At 37.4% G+C, this 16,130-nt stretch overlaps 1 protein-coding gene across 8 annotated transcripts in view; it reads left to right on the top strand.

Moving 5' to 3' along the window:
- Window positions 1-16,130, top strand: part of KLHL3 (kelch like family member 3) — a 205,670-nt gene that overhangs the window by 142,345 nt on the left and 47,195 nt on the right. For all 8 annotated transcript variants that reach the window (XR_008915034.1, XM_016424080.2, XM_007473295.3 and 5 more), the window contains 2 exons: window positions 12,031-12,148; window positions 15,296-15,493. Coding sequence is in view for 7 of the 8 variants with exons in the window: in XM_016424080.2 (XP_016279566.1) it covers window positions 12,031-12,148; window positions 15,296-15,493 (316 nt within the window). In the remaining variant the exon portion in view is untranslated. The remainder of the gene's footprint in view (window positions 1-12,030; window positions 12,149-15,295; window positions 15,494-16,130) is intronic.

The raw sequence follows: 16,130 nt of genomic DNA, 5'->3' as shown, positions 1-16,130 counted from the left end.
ACTAGAGAACATCTCTCAGGCACAATGAATACTCCTACATTACCCCACACTGCAGATGGCAACAGGGAAAATGATGTTCCAGGAGAATGCAAATGGAACCTTTGGAAATTTACTGAAATGAGGGGTTAATTTAGCATGTCTTTTTATAATTTCTCCCTTAAATGAAATTAAATGACATTTTTTTTGACCAGAAGTACTTGGAGAGTCTCTGGTCCTTATTTGAAGAAGGGTTTTCAGGTAAGAGCTATAGGCAGGGTGAGATGACCTCTCCTTACTAAATTGGACAAAGCACTAGGAGGTCAGGCCATCAGACTTTTGTCTTTGTTGGTTTCCACAATGTCTTTGTTGGTTTCTTGACTTCTTATTGAGAAAAGGTCCCATATTTCACACTGTCCTTGAGATTCTGTGTCTGTTGACCATAGGCAACATTGCCAGTTTTGAGGGCAGTTTTACTAATAATAACCATTTACACACATGCACGCACATGTGCACATACGCATACATGGAAAAAAAGAGTTCTTTAAGATTTAGAAAGCAGTTTTCACATAATCTGGTGAGGTTGTTAGTATATTATCACCCATTTTGCAGTTGAAGAAATTGAGGTTCAGAGTATGATAAGTTGTTTAAAATCATGCTGCCAGTCTGTGGAGGACCTGGGATATGAACAGTTTTCTTGACTCTAAGTCTAGTGGTTTTTTTCCCCATCACACTGAGATGTCTTCAATTATAATTAAGAAAGGTTCTATCATTTTTTAACCCAGAAAGGTAAGTGGATAGATTATCAGAGGGAGAATTAGGAAAACCTGACAAATCCAACCTTAGAAATGTATTAACTGTGCGATCCTGGGCAAGTCACTTAATCTCTGTTTGCCTTAGTTTGTATGATGGATTTAATGATATCATGAACTCCTGGGGTTGTTGTGGAGATCAAATGAAATGATTGTAAAGTGCTTAACACAGTGCCCAGTACATAGAACTATATCAATTTTAGCTACTATTGTTATTTTAAAAAATTTATTAATTCTGTTTTCCTATTTGGTGGATGGGGTTGATGGCTACTGGGCCATGATTTTGATCTCAGCACACATCTGGATTATTTAGGTTTGTTGTATTCCATGGCCCTATACTATATTTCTTTATTCGGGCAGCCAAAGTGACCTTGGTTATGAGAGAGTATGGTCTTGGAACTCTTGGGAAAATGATTCCAAATGTCTACATTGTTAATGGTAGAGTCAGCATCATATAATAACTACAGAGGATGAGGTTACATCCTAATACTTGACTCCAGCAACATAAAAGGCTGTTCAATAGTTCCCAGACATTATGCTTATAAAGGAGTAATAGCAGTATAGTGAATTGTCCCAAGAGCACTTCTATCCTAATTCCATAAAAAAATTCAAGATAACAATAATAAGAATAACTATTAACAATAGCTGACATATCATTTGCAAAATATTTCATTTCGACCTCATTTGATCCTCACAATAGCTAGGATAAGATACTTCCTCTCTCTAGTCTAGTGGTTTACAATATAAATCTAATTTGGTCATAATAAATTATTTCTTGTATAAATTCATTGTCTTTTTGCTAGGATTTTATTTTAAAGAATTTTAACCAATATTCATTATAGTTCTTTTTCTTTATCCTTCCCTGGTCTTATATTTATTTCATAGATGGAACATTGTAAATACTTTCATATATAGTTCTATTTCATTTTCTCAGTCTAGATTACTGAAGATGGTTGCTTATTAGTTTGAGTAAATTTTTAAAAGATATCTTTAATTTATTTTGTGTTCTCAGTTTTGTTGACATATAACTATGAAAAGTTGGTTCCAATAATTATTTTTATTTTTTGGTATTTTTTTGGGGGGTAATTTTGCCTTAGGCTGCACTAACAGATAATTGTGTGAACTGGGATCTCAGAACACAAGGAAGGTCTTGGATCCTATTTGTTGAAGGGGACTGGTTCCTTTAATAAATAGTTATTGGTTCAGGACCCTCTCTTACAGATTCTACTTATAGGTTTGAGAATTTTGGGGTTAAATCTATTTACATATTGATTTGTACACTAAGTATTTAATTGAATTATATTCTTGAAATTTTTAGTGGTTTTTAGTTTTCATTCCTTTATATTCTTCTGTCACTTACTTTCTGACTCTTCCTTTGATGGCGTAAACCTCTGACTCAGCCTTTTCCCACTTGAGATATGTACTTTTCACCAATCTTGGTTTCTTTCCTAAGTAGCTTTTGGGATGCTAGAACTAGTCCCTTATGGATTTATTCTCCTTCCTTTCAGCACCAGGGCTGCCACTACACCTCAATTCTGTCCATTCTTTAGGTCTCTGGTTGAGCTAATTAAACCTCATCCATCTTTTGCAGGGTTTGGGGAGGGCAGCATGTATGTTCTAGGTGGATTCTCTGTAGCCTTATAGTTTCTTAACCTAGGGGCTGCCCCAAGCAGAAGGAGATTTGATTTTTCACCCTAATCCCTTCTGTCCTTCTCATGTGGCTGGGCATAGTCCTACCTGTTGCCTATTGCAATGTGATGGAGGAAATGCAGTGTTGGGGCACACTGGCAGCAAGAGAAAAACCTCTTTGGAGAATTTTTATTTTTATTTTTTAAGTAAATGTGGAATGGAGAAAATGTCTACTCCTCCAACTTTTTGGTTATGTGATCCTTTTATTGCCCAATATAATGCTCTATATGGCAGTTGTCAATGGTTTCTAAATTGTCAAATCTAATGGGCTTTTTTCTCCTCAATCTTCATCCTTCTTGAGCTATTTATTACATTTTACTCTGTTGACTGCCTCCTGTATTCTCTCTCTTCTTTGGGTTTTTGTGACACTACTCTCTCTTGGTTCTCCTACTTTTCATCTTAGTCCCCTTTTCTGTCATCATCTATGTGTCCTTGCTGTGAGCTTTTGGTCAGTCTCTGTCCTGGGCCCTCTTCTTTTCTCTATAAACTCTCATTCTTGGGCACCTCATCAGCTCCCATTAATTTAGTTATTATTTCTATGCAGATGCCTCACAGATCTATGCATATAGTCCCAGTCTCACCCCTAAGCTTCAGTTGTATATCATGAATGCTTAGTTGACATATTAAACTAAGTGTTCCAGAAACATCTCAAAGTCAAAATATTCAAAATAAAACTCATTATCTTTCCCTCAAAACTACCTATATTTCAAACTTCCCTGTTTTCTGTTATAGGAACCACCATTCTTTCAAACTCCCAAATTTGTAATCTCAGCATTGTCCTTGACTCCTTGTTCTTCCTTAATTAGAATTACTTTAGAGTAGAGATCATTTCATCTTTCATATTTCAACTATCCAAGTGCCTACCATAAAAGTTGTAGATACTTAATAAATACTTATTGATTCACTGATTTGTCAGTCCTTCTGTAATGTTCTATTATCCAGCATGTCCTCACATCTACTGGAGAATTATACCATGTTAATGTTAATAATAATAGCTAAGGTTTGCAAAGTAGTTTATTATTGTTGTTCACTTTTTTCTTCAAAATAACCCTGGGAATAGTTTTTATTACTCCCTTTTTACATGAGAAAACTGAAATGAAAAAAGGTTAAATGTCTTGGTAGGGGTCACAAAGCTAGTGACTAATGAAGCCACATCTGCACTCATGTCTCCCTGTAAGATTCCAGGTCCAGTGCTCTATCCAGGTTAAGACTGTAAGTTCTTTAGTTCCTTTTGAATCATCAAATAAATTTTAAATGAAATTGAGTATGCTTTCAGAATTATGTTCATTTTTTTTTTTGCTGTATTCTGGTTTGTTTTTTTTTTAAACATTGATAATTCATTTATGGTAGGCAGCTTCTGACAGAGTAATGACAAGGAGGTAGCCTTGCACAGTGAACAATACTGGAGGACTTTTTTAAAAAAATTAATTTTATTTGTTTTAAAATATTTTTCCATGGTTACATGATTCATTTCCTTCTCTACTCCTGGAGCTGACAAGCAATTCCACTGGGTTATACATGTGTTATTACTTGATACCTGTTTCTATATTATTCATTTTTTAAATGAAATAATCTCCTAAAAACCAAAACTCCAAATCCTATACCCACATGAACAAGTGATAAATCATATGTTTTCCTTCTGTGTTTCTGCTCCCACATCTCTTGATGTGGATAGCATTCTTTCTCTTAAGTCCCTCGGGATTGTCCTGGATCATTGCATTGCTATTAGCAAAGTCTGTTACATTTGATTGTTCTACAGTGTTTCACTTTTTGTGTACAATATTCTCCTGGTTCTGCTCATATAACTCCGCATCAGTTCATGGAGGTCTTTCCAGTTTATAGAGAAATCAAGCAGTTCTTCATTCTTTATAGCACAATAGTATTCCACCACCAACAGATACCACAATTTGTTCAGCCATTCCCCAATCAAGGGACACCCCCTCCCCCCATTTTCTAGTTTTTTTTGTGGAGGACTTGGTTTTAATTTCTGCTTCTTATGTTTATCATCTGAGGCCTTCTCTTATCTATATAGTGGGGGCAATAATAACATCCATCCACTTTAGAGCTTTGTTGTGCCACTGAAAAAATATATGTGAATTGCTTTGCAAATCTTTTTTTTTTTAAATATATTTTATTTGATCATTTCCAAGCATTATTCGTTAAAGACATAGATCATTTTCGTTTCCTCCCCCCCCCCCCCCCCCCCATAGCCGACGCGTAAATCCACTGGGCATTAGATGTTTTCTTGATTTGAACCCATTGCTTTGTTGATAATATTTGCATTAGAGTGTTCATTTAGAGTCTCTCCTCTGTCATGCCCCCTCAACGGCTGTATTCAGGCAGTTGCTTTTCCTCGGTGTTTCCACTCCCATAGTTTATCCTTTGCTTATGAATAGTGTTTTTTTCTCCTGGATCCCTGCAAATTGTTCAGGGACATTACACCGCCATTAATGGAGAAGTCCATTACGTTCGATTATACCACAGTGTATTAGTCTCTGTGTACAATGTTCTCCTGGTTCTGCTCCTCTCGCTCTGCATCACTTCCTGGAGGTTGTTCCAGTCTCCATGGAACTCCTCCACTTTATTATTCCTTTTAGCACAATAGTATTCCATCACCAACATATACCACAGTTTGTTCAGCCATTCCCCAATTGATGGGCATCCCCTCGTTTTCCAGTTTTTGGCCACCACAAAGAGCGCAGCTATGAATATTTTTGTACAAGTCTTTTTGTCCATTATCTCTTTGGGGTACAGACCCAGCAGTGCTATGGCTGGATCAAAGGGTAGATATTCTTTTGTCACCCTTTGGGCATAGTTCCAAATTGCCCTCCAGAATGGTTAGATCAGTTCACAACTCCACCAGCAATGAATTAATGTCCCTACTTTGCCACATCCCCTCCAGCATTCATTACTTTCCTTTGCTGTTATGTTAGCCAATCTGCTAGGTGTGAGGTGATACCTCAGAGTTGTTTTGATTTGCATCTCTCTGATTATAAGAGATTTAGAACACTTCTTCATGTGCTTGTTAATAGTTTTGATTTCTTTATCTGAGAACTGCCTATCCATGTCCCTTGCCCATTTATCAATTGGAGAATGGCTTGATTTTTTGTACAATTGATTTAGCTCTTTATAAATATGAGTAATTAAACCTTTGTCAGAGGTTTCTATGAAGATTTTTCCCCAATTTGTTGTTTCCCTTCTGATTTTAGTTATATTGGTTTTGTTTGTACAAAAGCTTTTTAGTTTGATGTAGTCAAAATTATTTATTTTACATTTTGTGATTCTTTCTATGTCTTGCTTGGTTTTAAAGCCTTTCCCCTCCCAAAGGTCTGACATGTATACTATTCTGCGTTTACCCAATTTACTTATGGTTTCCTTCTTTATGTTTAAGTCACTCACCCATTTTGAATTTATCTTGGTGTAGGGTGTGAGGTGTTGATCTATTCCTAGTCTCTCCCACACTGTCTTCCAATTTTCCCAGCAGTTTTTATCGAATAGTGGATTTTTGTCCCAAAAGCTGGGATCTTTGGGTTTATCGTATACTGTCTTGCTGAGGTCTCTTTCCCCCAGTCTATTCCACTGATCTTCCTTTCTGTTTCTTAGCCAGTACCAAATTGTTTTGATGACTGCTGCTTTATAATATAGTTTAAGGTCAGGGACTGCAAGGCCCCCATCATATGTGTTTTTTTTTTTCATTATTTCCCTGGATATCCTTGATCTTTTGTTCTTCCAAATGAACTTTGTTATGGTTTTTTCTAAATCAGTGAAGAAGTATTTTGGTAGTTCAATGGGTATGGCACTAAATAGATAAATAAGTTTGGGTAGGATGGTCATTTTTATTATATTGGCTTGTCCTATCCATGAGCAGTTAATATTTTTCCATTTGCTCAAGTCTAGTTTTAGTTGTGTGGCGAGTGTTTTGTAGTTGTGTTCATATAGTTCCTGTGTTTGTCTCAGGAGGTAGATTCCTAAGTATTTTATTTTGTCTTGGGTAATTTTGAATGGGATTTCTCTTTCTAGTTCTTGCTGCTGAGCTGTGTTGGAATTATATAGAAATGCTGATGACTTATGTGGGTTTATTTTGTATCCTGCAACTTTGCTAAAGTTGTTGATTATTTCAATTAGCTTTTTGGTTGAATCTCTAGGATTCTTTAAGTAGACCATCATGTCATCCGCAAAGAGTGATAACTTGGTCTCCTCCTTGCCTATTTTGATGCCTTCAATTCCTTTATCTTCTCTAATTGCTACTGCTAGTGTTTCTAGTACAATGTCAAATAGTAGAGGTGATAATGGGCATCCTTGTTTCACTCCTGATCTTATTGGGAATGCATCTAGTTTATCCCCATTGCAGATGATATTAGCTGATGGTTTTAGATATATACTGTTTATTATTTTTAGGAATGACCCTTCTATTCCTATGCTTTCTAGTGTTTTTAATAGGAATGGGTGTTGTATTTTATCAAATGCTTTTTCTGCATCTATTGAGATAATCATGTGGTTCTTGCTAGTTTGCTTGTTGATGTGGTCAATTATGTGGATGGTTTTCCTAATGTTGAACCAGCCCTGCATCCCTGGTATGAATCCTACTTGATCATGGTGAATGATCCTTCTGATCACTTACTGGAGTCTTTTTGCTAGTATCCTATTTAAGATTTTTGCATCTATATTCATTAGGGAAATTGGCCTATAGTTTTCTTTCTCTGTTTTTGACCTGCCTGGTTTTGGAATCAGTACCATGTTTGTGTCGTAAAAGGAGTTTGGTAGAACTCCCTCTATGCTTATTATGTCAAATAGTTTGTATAGTATTGGGATTAACTGTTCTCTGAATGTTTGATAGAATTCACTGGTGAATCCATCAGGCCCTGGGGATTTTTTCTTAGGAAGTTCTTTGATGGCTTGGTGGATTTCATTTTCTGATATGGGATTATTTAAGAATTCTATTTCCTCTTCTGTTAGTCTAGGCAGTTTGTATTTTTGTATATATTCATCCATTTCTCCTAAATTGGTGTATTTATTGCCATATAATTGGGCAAAGTAATTTCTAATGATTGCCTTAATTTCATCTTCATTGGAGGTGCTGTCCCCCTTTTCGTCTTTGATGCTGTTAATTTGCTTTTCTTCCTTCCTTTTTTTAATTAGATTGACCAGTACTTTGTCTATTTTGTTTGTTTTTTCAAAGTACCAGCTTCTTGTCTTATTTATTAAATCAATAGTTCTATCACTTTCGATTTTATTAATTTCTCCCTTAATTTTTAGGATTTCTAGTTTGGTTTTCTGCTGGGGGGTTTTAATTTGATCGCTTTCGAGTTTTTTCATTTGCATTTCCAATTGATTGATCTCTGCTCTCCCTTGTTTGTTAATATAAGCATTCAGGGATATGAATTTACCTCTGATTACCGCTTTGGCTGCATCCCAAGAGGTTTGAAGGGATGTCTCGCCATTGTCATTTTCCTCGATGAAATTATTAATTGTTTCTATGATTTCTTCTTTAACTAAACGGTTTTGGAGTATCATATTGTTTAATTTCCAATTGGTTTTAGATTTGGTTTTCCATGTACCATTACTAATCATTATTTTTATTGCCTTGTGATCTGAGAAGGCTGCATTCATTATTTCTGCTTTTCTGCATTTGTGTGCTATGTTTCTGTGACCTAATGTATGGTCAATTTTTGTGAATATGCCATGTGGTGCTGAGAAGAAGGTGTATTCCTTTTAATCCCTATTTATTTTTCTCCATATGTCTATTAATTCTAATATTTCTAAGATTTCATTCACTTCTTTTACCTCTGTCTTATTTATTTTTTGATTTGATTTATCTAAATTTGATAATGGTTGGTTTAAGTCTCCCACTAGTATGGTTTTATTGTCTATTTCTTCCTTCAATTCTCCTAGTTTCTCCATTAGAAATTTGGGTGCTATATTATTTGGTGCATACATGTTGATTAATGATATTTCCTCATTGTCTAGAGTCCCTTTTAACAAAATATAATTACCTTCCCTATCCCTTTTGATCAGGTCTATTTTTGCATTGGCTTTATCAGATATCATGATTACCACTCCTGCCTTCTTTCTATCAGTTGAGGCCCAGAAGGTCTTATTCCATCCTTTAATTCTGACCTTGTGGGTGTCAACCCGCCTCATGTGTGTTTCTTGGAGACAACATATGGTAGGGTTTTGGATTCTAATCCATTCTGCTATTCGTCTATGTTTTATGGGTGAGTTCATCCCATTCACGTTCAAAGTTATGATTGTCATTTGTGGACTCCCTGGCATTTTGATAGCCTTCCCTAATTCTAACCTTTTCTTCTTCAGCTCTACCTTTTAGTCCAGTGATTTACTTTGAATCAGTCCCCCTTGTCCCCTCCCTTGATGTTTCCCTTTTTAGTCCCTCCCTTTTTGTTCCCTCCCCCTCCCCCCTCTCTTTCCCTCCCTTTTTGTTCTCCCTCCCCCCTCCCCCCCTTGGTTTTCCCTTCTCCCTACCCTTGTTGGGTAAGATAGAATTCAAGATCCCAATGGATCTGGATGTTTTTCCCTCTCAGAGTTGATTTCCCTGAGATTAAGGTTTAAGTAAAAAAAAAAAACCCTCTCTTCCTCTCCTTCTTATAGGAGTTTTCTTCCCCTCCCCTTCCCATGTGAATCTTTGTGTGAGAAAGATTATTCTATTTGGTCTTTCTTTACCCCCTATTTATACATTACATTTTCCCCACATGTTAGTATACATAGATTGATATAAATGTAGTCCTTATAGAAGAGAGTTTGAGTAAAAGAAGAAGATAACATTTTTCCCCTTTCCTTAATATTTACCTTTTCAGGTATTCCTTGCTCTTTGATTTTCGGTATCAAACTTTCCACAGAGCTCTGGTCTTTTCTTTGCAAAAAGTTGGAAGTCTTCTATTTTGTTGAATGCCCATACTTTCCCTTGGAAGTATATAGTCAGTTTTGCTGGGTAGCTGATTCTTGGTTGGAGACCCAGCTGTCTTGCCTTTCTGAAGATCATGTTCCATGCCTTACGATCATTTAGAGTAGAACTTGCAAGGTCTTGTGTGACCCTGATTGGCATTCCTTTATATCTAAATTGTCTTTTTCCGGCTTCCTGTAGGATTTTTTCTTTTGTTTGATAGCTTTGGAATTTGGCAATTACATTCCTGGGAGTTGTCTTTTGGGGGTTTAGTGTAGAAGGTGTTCTGTGAGCTCTGTCAGTGGCTGTATTGCCCCCTTGTTCTAGAATCTCTGGGCAATTTTCTTTGATTATATCTTGTATCACCATGTCCAGTTTGGTGTTTATTTCTGGCTTTTCTGGGAGTCCAATTATTCTTAAATGATCTCTTCTCCCTCTATTTTCCAGATCTGTCACCTTGTCGGTGAGATATTTTATGTTCTCTTCTAATTTCTTGGTATTTTGGCTTTGCTTTATTAATTCTTGCTCTTTTACATGATCGTTGTCTTCCAGCTGCCTGATTCTGGCCTTTAAAGCCTGGTTTTCCTTTTCACTTTGGTCAAACTGGTTTTGTAGATGCGTGAATTTCTTTTGCATTATTTCCCACTTTTCCTCCCAGAAGGCTTCCATCTTTTTGGTCATTTCTGATTCAAATTCTTCATGGGTTTGTGGAGAGTTTCCATTTCCTTTGGAAGGTTTTGGAGCATTTTCTTGTATATCATCTTCTATCTCCTCTGTATTTTGTATTTTGGCTCCATAGAATGTGTCCAAAGTCGCTCCTTTCTTCTTATTTTTCTTGGTATTTTGGGGCTTCTGTGCTTCTGTGGAGTTTGCCATCTCTGAATGTGGAGGATTAGCTTTTCTTATCTCTGTCTGGTGTTCAGAGGCTTTAGTCCTAGGCAGATTGTCGGTTCTATGAGGTTTCCCTGGGTTAAATTGAGTATGCCTCACTGGAACTGGAGTGGAAGGGTCGGACCAGGGGGCCACACTCTCCCCCGGTTCTCTGGGTCGGGTTGCTTTCTGGAAGTTGCCTTCAGAATAGCTGGCCGTGAGGCTGTTTCGTCGGCCTGCGGGGGGATGGGCTGCGGCTTCCCGGAGCTCCGAGGGCAGTGACTTTCACTGAGACTTGGATAGCAGGATCCAGCCGGTGAGGCTGTCTTGTCCGCCCTGAGGGTTGCTGTTGTTTCAGACAAGCCTGCTCTCTTGGGGGGGGGGGGGGAGCTCCGAGGGCAGTGACTTTCACTGGGACTCGGATAGAAGGCCCTGAGGGTTGTTGTTGTTTCAGACGACCCTGCTCTCTGAGTGGGGCGGGGCTGCGGCTTCCCGGAGCCTTGGACTCTGCGCTCCTACCCCTTAGGTCCAAGTGATCTCGGGTTCTGGCTTTTGAGGGGGGTTGTACCTTCTGATCCAGGTCCAGGTCCAGGATGAGGATTCCCAGGGTCTATGCTGTTGATTGTCTTGAATTTCGGCGCCTTAGGATCTTATAGTTTGAGATCGGTCGGTAAGGGTTTTCTGGAGATCTGAACTTTAGCTTTCTCTAACCCGCCATCTTGACCGGAAGTCCCTGCTTTGCAAATCTTAAACACTATATAAAAGGTCTGTTATAATTGTTAAATCCAAATAGGTGTTAGACGATAGTGAGGGTAGTGATCCTATAGGAAGGTAGCATCCTATAGGAAGAAAATCCACCTTCACTTGCCAAATCTGCTACTTTCAACTTTGCCTCAGTTTCTTCACCAGAAGATGGCCTAGATGATCTTTAAGAGTCCTTCCAGTCCTAATATACTATGTCCAAATGAGCTCCATGCCCCAATCTGAAGTGTGGGTAGGGAAGGAGTGAGGATGTATATGGTCAGAATAACTGTACAGCTCTTTCTTCTTTGCTACAATGGAATTTGTAAAAAGTTTCAGTACTTTCTAGCTGAATTATTTTACCTTCCTAAACTTTAATTCTTGCATTCATAAAATAGAATTTAAGGATACTTGTACCACTTACTTCATAGATGTATGAGGGGGAAGAAAATAAGTACTTATATAGCTGCTCCTATATACCAGACACTGTATTAAGTGCTTTATAAATATTATTTCATTTGATAAGAATTTTTATTATTGCTTTCAATTTAGTGGGGTTGGGGCTGGGGGTGGGTTGAACAATACCAGTTTAATGTGGCAAGATTAAAAAAATTTAAAAATAAGTCTTAGACTCGTGCTTTTTGTGTAGCAAATCATCATTTGTCATAGTAAAGCTACCCAACTTAGACCCCATTTTCCAGCCTTCATTATTTGAATCTTCTGCCTCTGTTAGTCAAGTCTACCACAAGTCTAATTATGGAAACTCTTCCACCATGAAGATGTACCGTTACTTCCCCCCATTCAGAATAGTTAATGTAGTAAAAAAAAATGTCTGGGATTTACATTTTGGGAAGACATAGTGTCAGGATACCTAAGTTCTTTTTTTTCCTTCTTATTTTCTTTCTTTTCTTCCTGTTCCAACTCTGGTGATGTGATCTTAGTTAATCATTTCTAGTTTCTGAACCTCAGTTTCCTTCAACCGTAAATGATGGGGTCAAGCTAGATTCTGGGATGTTGTTTTGACACTCTTTTTTCTCTTTGTAGGTTATGATTGTGGTGGGAGGCCAAGCCCCTAAAGCTATCCGGAGTGTTGAATGTTATGATTTTGAGGAGGACAGATGGGATCAGATTGCAGAACTTCCTTCAAGGAGATGCAGAGCAGGTGAAATGAAAAAAACTTTTAGGTTGAAGTCTGACATGCCCATTGCCTTAAACTTCTTGTTTTTCCTAAAAATACTTCCTTCTCAGACTTATTCACACTTTGCTTCTCATAGGAATGATCTTGAACTGTCTCCCCTGACAGTCAGAGACAGCCTGAAGGGCCAGATGCCATGGAGGGGAGAGCACTGGACTCAGCTGAGTTTTTGATTTTGAGTCTTGGCTTTGCCATTCACTGCTCTGAGACCTTGGGCAAATTGCTGAACTCTGTTAGCCTGTTTCCTCATTTGTAAAATGAGGCTATTGGATGAGACACCTTCCAAGATCCCTTCTTGCCCTAAATCCATCATCTTAAAATCCTATGACCTGGGTTTGTATTTTTCTTCTGCTAAGTGTGTGACTTTGAGTAAAGAGCATATAGACCTTCTGGGCTTCAGTTTTGTCAGGTGTAGGTGTTCAGGGAGGACCAGCATCTCTGGTGTGAGGACTTGCTGAGCTGTTTTCAGAGCTGCTTTTCTACCTTTATTTTCCACCTTTCATCTACCTCTCACCTATATCTCTAAGAAGCTATATAGCATGCACAGTGACCACCTCCCAGGAAAACTATCTCAGCAGATGAGCTAAACCAGGTTGAGGGTAACTTACAGGCCTCAAGCCATTAGTGAGTATCTACTCACAAACCATTGGGGTTTCTACCCTAAACATGTGAAGACTTCCTGGATATAATGGTCAGATGAGAACAGTATGTTCCTGCAGCTATGCAGACGGCTGAAGCAGGTACTATGGAATTTTGAGAGTTTGGTCAGACCTCAGAGATGCTGCAGTCAAACAGTACATCCAGTCATGCCAGTCATCCTGACTTTTGTACTGCCACTGGATTTGTATGACTGGAAGAGAGAGTGAGGCTGATGACTTTGTGCAGCTCTGCCTCACTCATTTAATTCATGTGCAAGCTAAGACATCATCTCATGATATCATTGATCCTCTTTGAAATGGAGGATGAATAACTATGTAAAATCAGCAAATTGTACTAAATCTATTCCAGGCTAATTTAACACATAAGCACAGAATGTGTCAGTCAGGGAGTGAGTCAACAAGCAACTTAAGCACTTACTATATGCCGGATTCTGAAAATATAAAGACCAAAAAAACAAAAAACAACAACAAAAAATCCAAACAAAACCTAATCCTATAAACAGATCCTATTTACTTCTAAATCTATTATATTATGTCCTCTGGAATTGTAAGTTTATTTTTCATATTTCTTTCACACTTCAAGGATTGTGTACTGAGTAGATTATAACTTCTTCAGAACTTTGAAGTTACTATAGCTGAAAAATTCATGACCCCAAAGTCACTCTATTAATGAAAACCTCTTCATTTAGCTCAGTCATAGACAATATAGAGTCCATCATCATTTGAATCTTTTCCGTATTGATAGGAATTACTGAAAGCTTCATTCTCATAACCTTTAGGAACTGGGAATCATTTCCATTTTATTCAAGGAACATTTATTTATTGTACCAGCTATTATTGTGGGTGCTAGGGATAAAAGGATGAGAACCAAACAGTTCTTGTCCTTAAGGAGTCATGTCATACCATGACATATTGAAATTATGAAGGGCATAAAAAGGAATTTTCAAAAGTTAATTTTATTTTTAAAAATTATAAGCATTTATTTTCTTTATTCATCTACTTCCTCCTGCCCCCACCATTGGGAGGAAAAAAAAAAAGAACAAAACTCTTATAACAAATATGCATAGTCAAGGAAAACAAATTCCCAGTTGGTCATGTCTAAAAATACATGTCTTATTTGACACCCTGAGACCTTCAGCTTTTCTGTCAGTAGCTAGGTTGAACACTGTCCTTTGTAATCATGGATGGCCATTGTATTGATCAGAGTTAAGGGAATTTTAAAAAATAAAAATGCCAGTCTTTACTAAAAATGTCTTTTTAAAAATAATTTATTTTTTCCTCAATTATATGTAAAAACAATTTTTAACCTTTTAAAACATTTTTGAGCCAAATTTTCCCACTTTCTCTTTCCCTCCCTTTTCCTCTCCCCGAGACAGCAAACAACATGATATATATTATTGCATATGCAATAATATAAAACATTTTTTCCATATTAATAATTTTGTGGAAGAGAACTCAAACCAAAAAAACCCACAAAAACAAAAGAAAGTGAAATGTTTTGGTCTGTATTCAGACTTTCGTTAGTTCTTTCTCTGAGGGTAGACACAATTTTTTATCATGGTCTTTGGGATTGTCCTGGGTCACTATTATTAAGAATAGCCAAATCATTCAAAATTGATCATTATACATTATTGCGGCAACACTATACAGTGTTCTTCTGGTTCTACTTACTTTACTTTCCATTAGTTCATGTATATCTTTCCAGGTTTTTCTGCAATCATCCTTCTTATAATTTTTTAAATCTTTTACCCTCTGTGTTAGAATCAATGCTGTGTATTGGTTCCAAAGCAGAAGAGTGGTAAGGTCTAGGCAGTGGGGGTTAAGTAACTTGTCCAAGGTCACATAGCTAGGGAGTGTTCTAAATCCTCTGAACCATCTCGCTGCCCCCCTTCTAATCATTTGTAATGATACAACAGTATTCCATTATAATCATATACCACAAATTATTCAACTATTCCCCAATTGATAGACAACTCCTCAATTTCCAATTCTTTGCTACCACAAAAAGCTGCTATATATTAAATAATAGTTTTTACTAAAGTTGTCTTCTTGTACTTCATCATGATATAGAAATGGCACCTGAATTCTCAAAGGCAATGCCAAAAGGTTCTGAATTAGTACATGTCATCAGGTTGTTCACAACATGATAAATATTTTGGTCTAGTGGTCAAAGATCCTTGAAGGTATTCTCCTGAGTAAAATTTAACATTTATTTTATTGTTAATATTTTATTCCCATACTAGATTATAAGCTCCTTAGCGGGTGGATGTGATGTCTTATTTTAAATTTTTATATCTCCCAGAACCCAAAATTGAATAGAATTTTTTTGTTTTACTATGTTTTTGATTGCCCTTCTGTGTTTTTATTAATGTGGCTCATACTATACAATTGGGACATGACTAGTTCTTGCTATTATGTGAGCTAACTTGAACACTTTGATTTTCCTCTTTGTTAGGAGTGGTGTTCATGGCTGGAAGTGTTTATGCTGTGGGAGGCTTTAATGGTTCCCTTCGAGTTCGGACCGTTGATGTGTATGATGGAGTGAAAGACCAGTGGACGTCCATTGCCAGCATGCAAGAGCGCCGGAGCACACTAGGCGCAGCTGTGCTCAATGACCTCCTCTATGCAGTGGGGGGTTTTGATGGCAGCACAGGTGTGCTATGATACCTTTTCTGTTCACCTTCTAGTCTAGGAGACATTTATAAGTTTGTCTAAGCCCAGAGATGAGATCCATTTCCTTCCCATCTCCCTTGGCAAAAACAACTGCCCATTAGTGTAACTATCCATCCATCCATCCCTCCATCCCTCCATCCCTCCATCCATCCATCCATTCATTGATTGTATGCCATTCATCTCCTAGTCTATGCCTCACATATACACCTGCATGCACCATAATCTCTTTTGTCACCACAGACATAATTTTATCCCTATAGACACATTCTCTCTTACTTAATCAGTATATCAACATGCATTATACAAAATGCTTACTATATATCAAATGCTGTGCTAAAAAAAAAAGAATAAAACAAAGCTTCTCTCAAGGAGTGAATGAGGGGGAGAAATGTGTAAGAAGGCTACAAAATAGGTTACAAATTATTTAGTTGATAAGTATTTATTAATTGCTCACTATGTGCCAGACACTAAGCTAGATGCTACAGTAAGTAAAAAGAACCATTGGAGCTTATTTGAAAGGGGCAGACATGGTCAGATCTGTGCTTTAGGAAAATCATTTTGGCAAAGAGTTTTGGTAGAGAAATCAATTAAGATACTATTGGGGTGGGGTAGCCAGA

The sequence above is a fragment of the Monodelphis domestica genome, chromosome 1 (genome assembly GCF_027887165.1).
Source record: "Monodelphis domestica isolate mMonDom1 chromosome 1, mMonDom1.pri, whole genome shotgun sequence".
NCBI lineage: Eukaryota > Metazoa > Chordata > Mammalia > Didelphimorphia > Didelphidae > Monodelphis > Monodelphis domestica.
This window is presented reverse-complemented; position numbering and strand designations above follow the sequence as displayed.